Source organism: Salvia miltiorrhiza, chromosome 2 (genome assembly GCF_028751815.1).
Source record: "Salvia miltiorrhiza cultivar Shanhuang (shh) chromosome 2, IMPLAD_Smil_shh, whole genome shotgun sequence".
In the NCBI taxonomy this organism is placed as follows: domain Eukaryota; kingdom Viridiplantae; phylum Streptophyta; class Magnoliopsida; order Lamiales; family Lamiaceae; genus Salvia; species Salvia miltiorrhiza.
The window spans coordinates 60,975,950-60,992,416 of record NC_080388.1 but is presented as its reverse complement, the minus strand read 5'-3'; the positions used below and the strand labels follow the sequence as shown (position 1 = coordinate 60,992,416).

Here is a 16,467-nt window from a genome sequence, read left to right as displayed (position 1 = left end):
AATATTTTTTTAAATAAATTTAGAATTAATAAATATTAAATTATGATTAAAATACTATTTTTAAATTTGGAGGCCCCTCAAATTTGGGGGTCCCTAGTAGGGGTGAGCAAAATATCCGAAATCCGAATATCCGATCCGAACCAAACTGAAATTTAAAATTTGGTTCGGATTTTTCAGATTTTCGGATCGGATCGGATTGAATTTTAAGCAAATTTCGGATTTTCGGATCGGATCGGATTGGCACCTTAAAAATCCGAAATCCGAATTATATTTATAATATAATTAATATTATAATATTATAAATAAATATATATAATTATTAGTTTTTAAATAGTTAAATATTTCTAAATTCTAACCCTATACTCCCATTTTGGTTGATTATAATTAATGGTTTGTTAATTATGACCTTAATTTGATTGTAATTATCTAATATGTTAGGTTGACATCTATTTCGGATTTTTCGGATTTTTTCGGTTTTCGGATTTTTTTTTGACATTTCGAATTTTTTTTCACATTTCGGGTTTTTCGGTTCGGATCGGATTTTATCCGAAATTTTTTGGATTTTCGGATAATACGGTTCGGATCGGATTGAATTTTAGGAAAATTTTGGATTTTCGGATCGGATCGGATCAGGCAAAAATCCGATCCGAAATCCGAATGCTCACCCCTAGTCCCTAGGCCTTTGCCCCATCTTCAACAATTAACTTTAATTTTTTATGATAACATATTTATATCACTTATAATTTAGAAAATAAATCTTTCACATCAATGCTAAATAATATTTTTTAAATAAATTTAAAATTAATAAATATTAAATTATGATTAATAGTAAGTTTGACTTATTTATATATTAACAAACTCGAACAAGTTTTTACCAAATCGCCGACTTTTACGTAAGATCTCTTGGACAACATACAATAACCCTCATAGTGAACGGAATTACATCTCATCTTATATGCAATGTTCATTATTAACATTGAAATAAACACTACTATTTGTTACCCAAAAAATCTAATCAAACTAATTGTAGAAACAGTACGTATATATAAAGTAAGCCCACGTTTGATTGAGTATTTTTACAGGTTGAAAAGGGAATCAAGTAATTTAATCCATTACTTGTTGTTTGGTTTGGGTAATGAGATAATCATTACCCTTACTTGAGGGTAACCCATTCACCCAATTTGTTACCCCTCAAAATAGAGGGGAAACAAAAGAAAGGGAATCCCTAATATTCATTTTCGTTGTTAAACCAAACACTCAATAAAAATAATAGTTATTGTTACCATTCCACTCCTTTATTTGATTCATTTCCCTTTCCATTCCTCTACTTGAACTAAACGAGCACTCAATGTAGATAGATGCAGCACAAGTGTTGTAATACATAATTGCACAAACAATATATCATTTACAAATGCTATTCCTGCAGATTGATATTAACATTTCCCCACCAAAACAACAGGCACAGAATTAAAAGAAACAAAAAATGGCCAAAATTGTTATCCAGCTGCAGAGTGATTTTGAGTTCTCTTCATATACAGAAAAATTAGCCGCTTACGCACAAATAACACATCTCTTTAAAGCAATGATCCAATCCGAATACGACACGAGCATCATATTAAGCTCAAGCGGGTGGCCTTGGATCGTCCTCGGCTATTACCGAGTCTTCTAGCCCTACGTGACCTGCACTCGGAGTCGAGAATTATGCGTTAATTCTCCTTTTCAGTCAAGTTGAAACTATGATCATGGCGTATGTTGAGAATTATGCGTTAATTCTCCTTTTCGAACCCTTATCCCATAAATGGTGAAATTTTCAATTTTTTGAATTCATAATGTTTCATAAAATGACTATTTTCGTGAGTAATAAGAATAACGAATAAGTCAAAATAAATTTACAAGCGACTTATTCATAGATTTATACTAGCTTATTCATTTTCATTTCTCAACACATTTTGTCATTCTCACTGGATCCTCTCTCTCTCTCTATATATATATATACTTGGACTATGAACCACACCCCATCAAAGGATATCTATTTGCTAATTGTATGAGAAGAATGACGTACCAAATAATGACACCAAAGATGGAGGTCTGGAAGATGCATTCGAGCTCACATCTATACCTGTATAATCATCATGCACAATTACTTACATAGTTTAATAGACTTTAGTATATGTTTATCTATCAAGAAAAAAAAATACGAGCATGGTTGGATGTCTTAAATTTGGTATCCGATCCTAAATCTGAAACATATTGAGTGAATTCGTGGTGGCTTGCTCGAGTCATTGCAATCATAAGTAATTGCTAACCATCGTCGTGCTTACTTTAGAGGTTTGAGGTATATTAAAACCCTTGATTACAAGCATGGATGAATAGATACTTGTGCACAAGCATAGTTGAATAGATATTTTTGTTAGATTCTTGAAAAGCATAAAATGCTATATTGTTAGGGCATATTTTAAATGCAGGACCAATCAAAGCAGAGACTGTCCGTAATCTGAGTGAAGGACGATACCTGCGGTTCCAGCAGATTTTAGAAGATCTGATTTCTTGAAAGTGTATCCAATAAAATTAGCATCTTTGGACGTCAACATCTGCTCATCAAAGTATGCAAGAAAAAAAAGAACAAGAGAAACATTAACACCAGTAACTCACATGTGGTATGGTATCTAATCAACATAAAGCAGAGCAAAGAGTTGGAAATTATTTCAGAGATTATAAGAGACTATTTTTCCAAGAAATTCCTCTTCTTAAAAGCAATGGATACGAAAACCGTTAAACTTTAAATCAGAATAACTTGGGACTTACAAAAACATGCCATTAACATTTTCTATTTCTTGCTCAATAAGCTCAACTAAATGATCCTAATCATTTTGGGAAAAGCTGTGTAGTAATAGCTCATGTTCATAGAAATAAATTTAGCTGCAAGCAAATTTAACCATATTTGAGATCTTCTTCACAAGATTCTAGTTTCAGAAAAGATGTATAATAACACTTTTACCTTCCTCCATGGTCCTACTCTTGGTGTGCTAGATGGTGGATTTTCTCCCTGAGAAAGAGAAGCAAAAGAGGCTAAAACATTAGAGAAAATCATCAAACACTGCACAATGGTAACAGTATAGTCTTACTCGAATATAAGAGGAGAAAGAATTGATGGCAGATAATAGATGGAAGGTCATTCTGCCTATAAAAAAGAATATGATGATGACAATGTAAATCCGAGCACTATTCAAAGCCTAATATCACGAGACTTGAGCAGAATCAGCTTAGAGATTACAAGAGTAGGATGAAGAAGAATAATCGAATTATTTATTTACATTCTGCATTTGGTTCAGCCGGGGATTCATAAGGTCTTCACAATAACTAAAACTACTATGAGAAATATAATCATGAACTTTAACAAGTCTGGAAGATAACCAATCTCTTTTGTTAATACTCACTTCATCAAACTTTTCGAAATTCTGTGTATCCAAATCTCCATTTACGACAGGTTTGTAGGCTGCTTCCATTTCGTAGAGCCCGTCCCATTTAACACCTCTAAACCATGGATGTCCCTGAAATTGGACATAAAGTCGCAAAATTAGCAAACTAATGAACAGGAAGAAAATCAGCCAACACCTGAACTCGCTAATGTTCGAGCTATACTAATTCGACTCCGATTCACTTGAGATGAAGTTACCAAAGTAACCAAGAACGATCCATTAGTTTACCCCTCGTTTGCTGGGATGGTGGGAATACATCCTTGAAAGCAACATTTTACATACCTTTATTTCGTCCACGCCTCTGGTCCCTAATCTTTTCTCAACGTCACATAACAAATGACAAATAAGATCCCTCGCCTCATCAGAGATTTTTGGTTCTTCAGGAAACTTTAAGCATGTTTTCCAATTTATTATCTGATACAAAAGGAAAGATAGTTCAACGACAACAAGGAACCACAACTTCATGAGTAAATCAAAAAATATTTCAGTGTCAATAGTGTCGGAAAAGCTTCAACAAATGACGACTCAACAATTATGCAAATAAGAAACCAGTTCCAAACAATTAATTTATGGAGAAGGTTAACAAATAAAGTTTCAAGATCGCATATTTGAGAGTAGATTGAGATTGTGTACCTTGCGACATGTCATTCTGGGATCATCGGAACAAAATGGAGGATAACCAATAAGCATTTCGTACATTATGGCCCCCAAAGACCACCAGTCGCACTCCATTCCATATCCTTTCTTCAATAAGACCTCAGGTGCCATATAATCGAGAGTTCCAACAGTAGAGTACGCCTATAAGCAAGAGTGTGTGCATAACAACTTTATACGTTGTAGATAGAATAGAGAAGAGAAAACCAAAGGGAACCTACGAGATATTACATCTAAAGAATAAGGAAAATATACCAGGGCACGACGGTTCCGTTTCCATTGTAGTAACTGCTCCTTTGCCATTAACCAAGGAGCAGTATATTCATCAGTATTCCCATCACCATCGGGTCTAGAATCTTGGGCCAAAAAATCGTCATCTTCCAACAATATTGACGAGTATTTCTCCAGCGTCTTACACAAGCCAAAATCAGAAAGCTTTAAATGCCCATTTTTATCCAATATGAGGTTATCCGGTTTGATATCCCTACAGATTGCAAATTCGAACAAATTTCATATTCAATGAATTGATAACCCAAAGACACTTTATATGCACATACTACTTCATATATACACCCTCCGTCCCATTGATAATGGCTCAATACTGTTCGGCACGGTTATTAAGAAGAGTGATTGAAGGATAAAAGTGATAGAAAGTGGTGGAGCCCACAACTTTTTGTGAGAGAAGGTGGTTTCCTTTTTTGAGTCATTATCAATGGGACAAAGGGAGTACTATTAAATAAGACACAAAAGGATGGATATTTATATATATACCTATGTACATAGCCATGCTGGTGGATCGAGCTGATAGCTAGAATACTTTCTGCCATGTAAAACCGGGCAACGTCTTCGGAGAGGATATCCTCCCTCATTAATAAAGTCATGATATCACCACCAGGTAAATACTCCATGATGAGGTACAAAAAATCAGAATCTTGGAAGGAATAAAAGAGCTTCACTATGCAACGACTATCTACCTCCACCATCAAATTCCTCTCGGAACGAACATGCTCAACCTATAAGGAATCAACTCATCTGGTGAGTGTCATCCCAGTCTGGTCAGACAAAGTACATGGCAATATCTATTATATGACTTTCATTTTCTATTTCTACTTTCTCACCTGCCCGCGGCTGAGCATATCTGACTTCTTCAATTTCTTCATGGCGTATATTTCTCCTGTACCTTTAGCTCGACATAGTCTAACCTGTATCACTTAACTGAGTCACATAGGAAACATAATAATCAATGTTAGTAGGCCATTACTTGGCCTCACACAGGTATTGGTGTATTTAATAAATTTGCATTTGCTTTGTACATAGCACCTTGTACATAGAACCTGCAGTAATTGTTTACTGACACAGCATATCCAAGAATTATACGTATTTAATGCATTATCGACTCGGCCTTGTGTCGTTTAGTAGGAGTTAAAGCAAATCCAACACAATCCCTCTCTATCCCACTTTAAGTTTTTTCAGGAAAATCAAGCAAATAGATCAGCAGAAGCCAAAGGTTCCACGCATTTCACAAAGACTAATATCATATATGTCCTTCGATAAAGTGGCTCTTTGGAGCACCGATCTCATGATAGCTGTCGAGATTTTTGCCTTATAATATAACCCTTCTAAATGACAATAACTTGTAATAACTAATAAGTGAAACACTATATAAAAGTAGAATGACATAATTCAAGTTAAGCTAGTCAACTGTGAAGTCTACTCTAGCTTAGCTTTGGGTAATGATTCTAATAAACGCTTATAACTGATGAAACAAAAAGTGCAATAACCGAATCGATGGCATGGAAGCTTCATAACTCATAACAAAGAACTTACTTACACAGTGAAAAGTTGTGAAGTAGATAATACAAAAGACAAATTACAAACATTTGTCTCCCTACTTGTATTATAGTATAAACTAATTGAGATCAAAATCTGAAATAGGACTATTTTTTTTTTTCAAGAAAGAAGCCTACTCGTCATTTCATCAAGACTAAAACCGTGAAGAATCTTATGCAAATCACCTCATTCCACAAGCAAAGAACTAGATCGTACAAATGCAAGTGCAATATGTGAAATCCAAAGCTGAAAATAAAGGTGAAAAAACCAGCATACCTCACCAAATGCTCCTTTACCAATAATAGTCAATTGCTCGAAATCATCAATCCCCACTTTGTGTCTTTGCAATCTCATATACTCAGTCTCCCTCTTCTCCAAATTCCTCAACATCATCTCCTCCTCCTCGCTCGACACCTGTGCCTCCTGCGCCCTCCGCTGCAACGTCCTCCTCCTAAATAACCCCCAAAATATACAGAAATCAAACAAACAGACGAATCGAAAGCATAAATCCCTAAAAAAATGCACATGGATTCACATTCTCAACTCTTACTACAGCCACGTAATTCAATCACATTTCGAGAATCTGTTCTACAATTCAAGTCAAATCCAATCAATACCAATTCATAAAATAGCTACAAATTCATCAAATCAAATCAAATCAAATCTCAAAGCAATCAAGATTTTCACCTCTCCATGCGATCTTGCAACCCCTGCAGGTAATTCTTGTAGTGGTTCTCGATGAACTGCTTCGCAGCGGCCGCCTTCTGCCGCGTCACTGGCGATGACACCGCCTCATCGGGCTCCAAGCTGAAGGCCCGATGAGCCTGCAGCTTCATCTGCGGGCTCTCCATTCTCCCTTCACCGCCGCCGCCCTCCATTAGACAAAACCCAGATCAAGAACCACAACTTCTGCAGCAAAAGGAGAAAAACAATTGGAAGCTTCCTCAATAAAGGCACAAACTTTGGTGAGAATTCGGACAGTTTAACCGTTTGTAGTGAGAATTACGAGGTAAAAAAAAGTGAGAAAGCGAAGTACCTGAAACAGGGAGCAGGAAACGATAAAGAAACTACAGCTTCTCGCAACTCTTTTTTTTTTTTTCTTGTTGGGAGTTTCGATGTGGAATCGATCAATCAAAGATGCTTAAAAAAATTGGTGGTGGGGTGTGCGTGTGAGTGTGTGTTTTTATGGGATTTTGGAGTGGCAGGCTGTGTGCAAGCAGATGATTAGCTGTAATTTGTTGGGATTTAAGTTAATCTAATACTTGAATATTAGATTGGATTCCATGATTTTAGATGGATTGGAAATGGGGCAACGTGAATTTTCGAGGGGAAGAAGGAATTTTGTAAACTGTTAAGTAAGGTTTAAATTTTTATGTTATTTTTTTATTTTATTCTTATTTCTTTTTGTTGTACAGTTATGGGAAGCTAGAAAACAGACAGATGCATAGCATAGTCGTGTTGTGTCAACGAAGACTGCAATATCTTTCTTTTTTTCAATTTGCACCGGGTTTTTAGGGTTTTGAAGTTTGTGGCTTGGATTTTGTAAACTTTTTAGACCTTTGAAATTAGTAGTATATCTTACTTTATTTAGGTCAATTGTTAAAAAAAAATTCACAAAATTTGGTTGATTTTGATTTATGACTTGTTATATAAATTGTTGTAATAATAACATCATTTTTCAATATATTAATAGTAAAGTAGACATGCTTAATAAATTTTGACGACGTAAATTTTTTTTTTTTTTTTGAGACGAAACCTGTGAAATATATTATTCAGACCTTCCGTACAATATCCCTAATCCAACTAAGAAAATCTTGAGTTCACCCCATAAGATGATCAATATGCCGCGCAAATTGCGCCAAATAATATGCGGCTTTGTTCGACATTCTATACATGATACGTATAGAATATGCATTAGTTTTTTGTTGATATGTAAATAAAATTACGGCGTGTCAGTTTTTCAGTTTGAACGTGTCTATGTTGCTACAATTAAAAAATGGTGTTAATATTGCAAAATTTCCTTAAATTGTGGCGTCTCTTTTTATTTTTATAGCTTAATAAATAGGGGCGTGCATTCAATTTTTTGTTAAAATTGAATCTAAACGAATTTATGTTTAACTTTTTAAACATATAATCGAGTGAAATAGGTCGAATAAATCAAATTAAATTAACCAATATTTTTAAAATTATAATCAATTAAACCAAAAAACGAAATAACTCAAAAAAACTGAAAATTTGATGGTAAAATGACGAAACGCCAATAAAAGGAAAAAAAAATCAGCATGCATAATTTTGCTATTAGTAATAAATATAGGGCTAATTACATTTTCAGTGCATGGATATTTTTTTTTTCATTAATGACAATTTGGCGTTACCATTTATCAAAAATTATTTTGCCTTCTATAGCAGTTGCCCGGAAATTTTGGAGAAGGAATATCTTTATGGTTAACATAAACTTGTGAAATCACTTAAATATTACTCCACAATTTACAAGTATCAACATTTCACTAGGAGCATATGTAGCGGGCTCGCAAAGTGGGTGCGCGATCGGCTTGCGCGAGCCCCCTATAATTGCTGAGCTCGAGGGAAGCGAATTGCGCTCGATTTTGCACGATAGGTGTGTAAGAAGAGAGGGGAGAGCGTGTCCCATACACGACCCAATCAGAATTTGAGCTCAAATAATAGTAATAATAAATTTATAAAAAAACTGGGCAACAATAAGAATGTCGGAAAAAAAAATGATTTACTAGTCGTTATAACTCTTAATGGCATTCTTCAATTTTTTCCTTATTCTATTTTTCTCTTATAGATACTATATAATTTATTCACTCTTTTTTCCACACAAAATTCTTCTTCTTCTTCATTTTCTTCATTCTAAGTTTTAATTTTCTTCTTACATTTTATTGTGATAAAGAGAATGGAAGATTGGGAAAATTATTAGAGCAACCACCCCCAAAATTTGGTTCCGTTGCTGAGCAATTCAAATTTCTCTGGCAGAGCTTTCTTGTCGTTCTCTCAAGAATCAAACTACGTGTCTGTGGTGGGTCTTGAAGTAATCAACTTGAACATCAATTTTGCTCACGACGATGATGTGGCGGAGATACCCGTCATGTCGCAACGACAAAGCAACAAGACGGATAGACTGTGGCAGAGACGACGCTCATATGTACTTTGTGGGGCGAAGCTACGTTGAACGTTGTCAAGGAAGCTGATCAAAAGGCTCCCATCTATTGGACGGCAATGTCACCAAATAGTTATTAAAATTATAATAAATGAAAAGTAATTATAAAAGTGATCTGATAGATCGTTAGAGGATGACTTTAGAAAAATAAGAAATTAATTAATATTTCGCACATAATAAAAAATTATTATGGAGCTTAACTTGAATCTATAATCGTATATAGTAATGATTATGAATGAGTCGTCGGCGAATTGATTTCACTTTTCGACACTGAACTCTGAATCACATGCCAAAATTAATTCTACAACAAACGAAAATAGAACAAAAAGTCAAGTTATTTTTTCAATAACTATAATTAACCATATAATATAAATCGGATCAATGATAACGGTTTGTCGGTGACCCGCTTATCGGCTAGATAATTAATTTGCATGTAAAAAATAAAATTCAATAAGCTAGAGTGTGTAGCTACCTCTTTGTTTGGTAGTCGCCGTTATGATCACAATCTTCTCTATCTCGGGCTCCGTCGCCTTCGCAAAGTTGGCATTTTAAATTAATTCCCTCAAGATCCGTCGTTGGAGCGATATTTGATTCTTGAGAGAATGACGAGAATGCTCCGTCGAACGAATTTGCGTTGTCCGGAGAGAGGGATTTTGGGGGTGGTTGCTCCACCAATTTCTCCAATTATTATCCATTTTTCTAGCACAATGTGTATGGAAAAATTAAAAATTAAAAATAGAAGGAAGAAGAAGAATTGTGTGTAAAATTGAATGGAAATAGTAGGGAATTTATAAAAGTGAAAAAGGAATAGAAAAATGAAAAAATAAAAATAAATCAAAGAGCCGTTGAACGGCCCTCTGCCAATTTTTTTTTAAATGCTGCATTAACACAGTATTTTGGTCGTTTTTTTTTAATTGATGGAATTTTCTGATTGGGCTCACGCGCGCCCAATCAAATTACGGTCTGCAGTGAGGGCGAATGGGAAAGCCTAGGGAGAGGGGGTTTCGCGCGAGCCCGGTGCGCACTGGCTCCCGAACCCTCCCACTGTGGATGCTCTTACAGATGAATTAGATAAGTGATATAAATTTAATTATTTCATTACTTGTCTGAACAACGAATTACATAATATGATCACATTCTAAATGGAAAACAATTTATATAAATAGTGTGATCCTTCCACATTGATTATATATATAGGGGAGCGCTCCAATGAGACCCCCTATTTTTAGTGAGATCATAGACACAATTTCGTGCGTTTATTTTATCAATTCTATGGCTGATATTGTACCTAGAGGACAACTTTTTTTCTCAGTGTTCGAATCCTAGAGGGAGCGAAATATTTTAAATTTCGTTATTTGTTCAACCTAAAGTGTACTCTCTAGATTGCTCGCAAGAGAACGAGGTCAATCGTAGAGTGACAAGTTGACCCAAGTCGTATTTCACGAGAAAGACTTAACATGGCTAATTATCTATGCGTTGGAGCATCCGCATTGGGCTTATTTGATAGCCTATTTGATAGCTTACTTGATAGTAGAGGACCACATTGAGTAGAGGAGGCCACAGTGGGGTTACTTGATAGCCTACTTGATTTTTATGATTTTCATTTAAATTTAATTGCTTAAATTTAAATAACACAATTTAATTCAAATTTAAATTGCATTAATTTAAAATCCTACAACATACCCAAAAAAAAAAACCTAAAGACATAACTTAAAAATACTTAATTAAAACCAAAAAAACTGCATAAATTTTTATTTATGTTATTTTTTTTAAAAGTTCGGCGCGTGTAGAACACGCGCCTGAATTTTGGCCGATCGTGAGATACTCGAAGCATCGAGTAGCCCTCGAGTAAGGGCCATTTGCATCGCCCTACTCGATGCTCGCCCTACTCAAGTAAGCCCCATCGAGTAGGGTGATGCAGATGTTGTTAGAGCATCCTCAGTAGGGATGACCTGATAGCTGACCTTATAGAGGGGGGACCACATTGGGTCAAGGAGGCTGCAGTGGGATGACATGATAGCTGACCTGATTTTTTTAGTTTTGATTTTTATATTTTTCATTTAATTTTAATTGCACAAATTTAAATAACACAATTTACTTCAAATTTAAATTGCATTAATTTTAAAATCCTAAAAATTACATAAATCTTAAAAATTTAAAGACACATCCTAAAATAACTATTCTGGCTCTAGAGGTTCGAAACGTGCCCAAATGTGCTCGATCAAATCACGTTGGAGCTGAGCATGAATCTGTCTATCTCGAAGAATTGCATCTTTTTGCATGTATTCCTCGAAGCAAACTGGTGTTGCTCGAGCACTCTCGGACGAGTCACTGCTAGACGCCATGTGTCATGCGTCGTCATCTCTCCAATGGGCAGTTCTTTCACCTTCGTTCTCAACAATCATGTTGTGGAGAATGATGCAACACATCATGATTTCCTTGAGATTGTCGACGTACCAACCTCGCGCCGGACTTTGAATGATTCCCCATCGAGCTTGAAGCACTCCAAAGGCATGTTCGACATCCTTCCGTGCCGATTCTTGCATTTTCTTGAACCTCGCCTCATTTAGATTGGTCGTCATTGGCGGACTCTTGACGAAGCAGCGCCACTCCGAATATATGCTGTCACACAAGTAGTAGCCCATATGGTAGTAGTGCCGGTTGGCCTCAAAGATCACCGGCGCCGTCGTTCCATCTAACACGTCGGAGAACAGAGGCGACTGGTTCAGAACGTTGATGTCATTGTTCGAACTGGCGACACCGAAGAAGGTATGCCAAATCCACATATCGTGGAATGCAACGGCCTCCAAGATCAAGGTGGGCTCTCCTTGATCACCGCGTGTATATGCGTCGTGCCACGCCTTTGGGTAATTCTTCCATGCCCAATGCATACAATCGAGACTCCCGAGCATCTTGAGAAATTCGTGTCACGCCTCGTGCCTTCGTCTCACGTTCTCACAAATAATGTAGTTCTCTCTAGAACCACACCCTATATATATATATATTTATAGATAGATAGAGCGCGTGCATAGAACGCGCGTTCGATTTTGGCTATCGGGGCACACCCGATCTATCAGGCCTCCCTCGAGTCCCTTGTTTCTGCAGTGGGCGACCCGATTTCGGGGGTGATTCGAGTCTCTTAAACACGTAAAAACAATAGCTCATAAATATTCTAACCAATATTCAAGTGATCAAGTAGTGTATCTAAAATAACGAGAAATGAGTTCAAGATGATAAAACAAACAAGAGTTCAAGGATTAAAGATTCTAGGGCGACGGATCATCTTCTTGAGAAATCAATAAACAAGTGAAGATCATGCACAATTCATAAACCCACAAAATTCTCCTAACGTAGGTGCTCAAACCATAGTTTTCGCATTCAAGCATGAGTCTATGCTAATTAAATCACATGAATTCATCAATTATTAGACTACAAGTTTCCAATTAAGTCTAATTCCAATTCAACCACGGTCAAGGAACGAGTTCTTCTCTCGATCTCACACGTTGCAAACACAATCAAGTAGTGATCAATTGCTAAATCGAATATCATACAATTGAATCGGATAAAGTGCATCAATAAATCACAAGCAAATCAATTAAACCCAATTGACTCTCCAACCCTAGACTATAGAATTAGTTCATCATGCTGTAAAAAGAAAAAGAAAAAGCAAAAGTAATCCATACAATGAAAGCAAAGAAGAAAGATAAAGAAATTCTTTCTAATAGAAGTACAATCCGTTCCTAATGCGTAGAGAAATTGAAATCAAATTAAAAGCTCAAGTTCTCCTAATCTTCTTGCTTCCTAAGAGTAAAAAGGTAAAAGTTTTAAGTGAAATTATCTTTTTAACATCTAAAAACTGCATTTCATAAGTAAAATCCCATAAAAAAAATTGTCAGGGTCAGCCCGGTTGACAGTACACCGCGGCTCACTCAATATTCTGCCCATTTTTCTTCTAACAGTCAGCCTGGTTGACTGCGAGCCGGGGCGCGCTGTATTTCCTTTCCAATTTTCTTCGACTAGTCACCCTGGTTCATTGTGCGCCATGGCTAGCAAGACTTACACACCCTCTTTTGCATCATTGTGAGCTTAGTTCACGATCCTCAAATGCTTTAACATCAACATTCTTTCACACCTAAAGCATCACAATTAAACACTAAGTTCAATTTAACACAAAATTATCACTACTCCACACAACTTTTGCAATAAAATACGACTAAACTAACAAAAGACAATGACACAAATTACGACAAAACATTATTCATCAGTATATATTGCCTTGTTCATCATTATATAATGCCTTATTCATCAGTATATATGTCTTATTCATTAAAAAATAAGGGTCTCAGTGTCTCACGAAAAATAAGGGTGTCATTGAAGCGCAACGCTATATATATATTTTTTTATTTTCTTGATTGCACGTTGCAACCTCCATTAAATTATTTTTCTTAGTCATAATATATGTATATATACCTCCATTCAATTATTTTTCTTAGTCATAATATATGTGTAATTTAATGACTAAGAAAAATAATTTAATGGAGGTTGCAACGTGCAATCAAGAAAATGAAAGAAAACGTAGTTTCCTTGATATTTCCGTTTCCTATCATTTCCATATTAAATGCTTTTCATGCTTTTTCTTTGACCCCAAAATGTGGTGTTAACCAAATAGTTAGGGTGTGTAATTAAATCAAACAGATTTAAGTATTGAAATGTTTGTTTGAATAATTTGTTATGAAGCGGAGTTCGAGTTTACTTTATTGAACATATTCAATACTTACAAACTTACTTGAGTTTATTCAAGCTTAGAAAATTATATTTAATTCAATTTTTCACATTATTCTTTAAAAAATAACCTTTTACTTCTAAAAATATAGCATATTCATTAAAATATTATTTTGTTATGAAAAATACAGTTAATTAGGTAATTAAATATGCGTGTGTATCACTATCACAACTCACAAGTATATAACATAAATTTATTATAATTATCATATTGAACATTTGTATATATGTTCAACCTAGTTTACAAGTTAAGTTACGAACTAACAAGTTAATTAAATATAAATTTAAGTTTCTCACCGGAAAAGCTCTTAAACGATCAAGTTCTAAGTAGACTGCAAATAAATTGACCCAATCACAATGTTGAAAAAATGTCCATTCAAGAATTGCGTTTCTCAAGCAGTCCAATTGGAATTTCGCAGATAATGAAATCAGATTAAGGGTAACATAAATAAAGAATGAATATATGCTATGCTAGTATTGGAAATCAATATTATGATCTCATCAAGTTGTGCTTGAAATGTCAAGTGTGGCCTCATTTAAACCCACGAATATTTGATTAGCCGGCCCAGACTAAAAATACAAATATAAATAAAACATCACGTTGAACTTTTTTATTAAAAACAAAAATCTAGTTTTTGGTTTTTGTTTTTTAGGGAGGATCAATAAACAAAAGGGTTAAATTTCTATAAATATATGGAGAATACTTAAATTTTGATTTTTGATTAATATTACTATCTTAGTCAATTAATATATTAACTTTTAATATTTTGCAATTAGCTCAAAGTAAAATTTCGACAACAATTAATACTATATGTATGTCAGAATTTTTTTACGTGACATTTCAGTTAATAAATAAAACATTTGCATTCCATATAACATAAAAATATAATCGCTTTCTTATTCTAAACTCACACTCTCTGAACTCTAATGACTTCACTTTTATGTTATATAAAAACACAATGTTATGGTTATTGGCTGGAATATCATGTAAGAATTCTTGTAGAAGTAATTGTTGTCAGAATTTTGATTTGGGCCGAATTTCCAAATGTTGAAAGTTGTATTAATTGATAAAAGAAAATGTTGATTAAAACCAAAATATATGTATACTTCTTGTATTTATATGTAACTAACCCATAAATAAACAATTAGTTTTTAAAAGGGGAAATTGTATCTAAAATACAAGATTTTTTTTATAAATTTTTATTTTGCACATAGATTTAAAATTATGTCTCTAAATACACTAACTTTCAATTGTTCTAATTTTTCACATGGTTGTCACTTGTCACCAAATTACTGCTGGACGTCTGAAATATCTACATGACTTGAACAAATTATGTATTTAACGACGTAATTGAATGTATACACTTCAACTAGTTATAATGATATTTTTTTTAATCGAGCTAGTTATAATGGTATTAATTTGTTATTTCAGTTATCCATAATAACATTAATTTAGAGCACCTCCAGCATGGCTCAAGCGATTGCCTCGAGCTTTGCTGCTAGAGCAGTCCCCGCGCTGGCTCATCCGCAAGGCTCGAATCAAGCTCTAAAATTAAAGCCGGCATTTTAGGTGATTTTGTAAAGGTGTGTGCATATAAAAAAAATAATTTTAAAAATATACGTTAACGACTATTTTTGAAGAAAAAAATTAGAACATAACCGTTCAACGACAAATTTTTTCAATTCTATTTTTCTTATATAAATACTACTAAATTTCATTTAAATTAAACTTTAACACTACATTAATTAAAAAATGCAATAATTATAAAAATATTACAATAATTTTTATTTCTATTTTATCCATATTTTAAATGTATTTGTAGATTAAAAAATATTAAATAAAAAATTAGAATTAAAACTATTTGAAAGTTACATTAAATAGTGAAGCTACATTTAGTTAAAATTAAAATTATTTTTTTTAAGTTTTAAATGATTTTTATATAAAAAAATCAATTAAGTAATTTTTTTTAATAGACAGTGCTTTGCACGCGTGTAGTGGGCAAATTTCGTATAGCTTATTTGAATAAATATTCGTGGCCCATTGGTTGGTCCAATTAAAAAGGTCAAATTAATTTCAATTAAATTGGCTCAAATGCTAGGTCATCAGGGTCAATCTCGAAGCAAGGTCATTAAGGCTCATCGACCCAAACCCTAGAGGGGGCAGCGACTTGGGGAAGAAGACAGAAACTAATCAGGGATATCGATTGACCCCACAAATATTGGAACAACTAGGGTTGAGAGAGACGTATCAGCAAAACTTCAGCCGTCAGGCCATTACAGTATAAATAAAGACCAATTAGGTCCAATTAAAAATGTCAAATTAATTTCAATTAAATTGGCTCAAATGCTAGGTCATCAGGGTCAATCTCGAAGCAAGGTCATTAAGGCTCATCGACCCAAACCCTAGAGGGGGCAGCGACTTGGGGAAGAAGGCAGAAACTAATCAGGGATATCGATCGACCCCACAAATATTGGAACAACTAGGGTTGAGAGAGACGTATCAGCAAAACTTCAGCCGTCAGGCCATTACAGTATAAATAA

General features: G+C 34.5%; 1 protein-coding gene across 2 annotated transcripts; it reads right to left on the bottom strand.

Annotated features, from left to right (window-relative positions):
- Positions 1-1,359: 1,359 nt before the first annotated feature.
- On the bottom strand, positions 1,360-7,304 carry LOC131010832 (uncharacterized). Of its 2 annotated transcripts, none has more exons than XM_057938498.1 (13): positions 7,000-7,304; positions 6,651-6,869; positions 6,240-6,414; positions 5,252-5,335; positions 4,905-5,146; positions 4,389-4,617; positions 4,113-4,277; positions 3,762-3,893; positions 3,438-3,551; positions 2,999-3,046; positions 2,513-2,591; positions 2,063-2,119; positions 1,360-1,680 (listed from the first exon to the last, which is right to left on the bottom strand). In XM_057938498.1, the coding sequence occupies exons 2-13, from the start codon at positions 6,839-6,841 to the stop codon at positions 1,622-1,624; spliced, it is 1,575 nt and encodes a 524-aa protein (XP_057794481.1). In that variant the 5' UTR covers positions 6,842-6,869; positions 7,000-7,304; the 3' UTR covers positions 1,360-1,621. The 2 variants fall into 2 exon arrangements, with proteins under 2 accessions (XP_057794481.1, XP_057794480.1); XM_057938497.1 differs by having other exon boundaries at positions 6,651-6,872; positions 7,000-7,303.
- Positions 7,305-16,467: the final 9,163 nt, after the last annotated feature.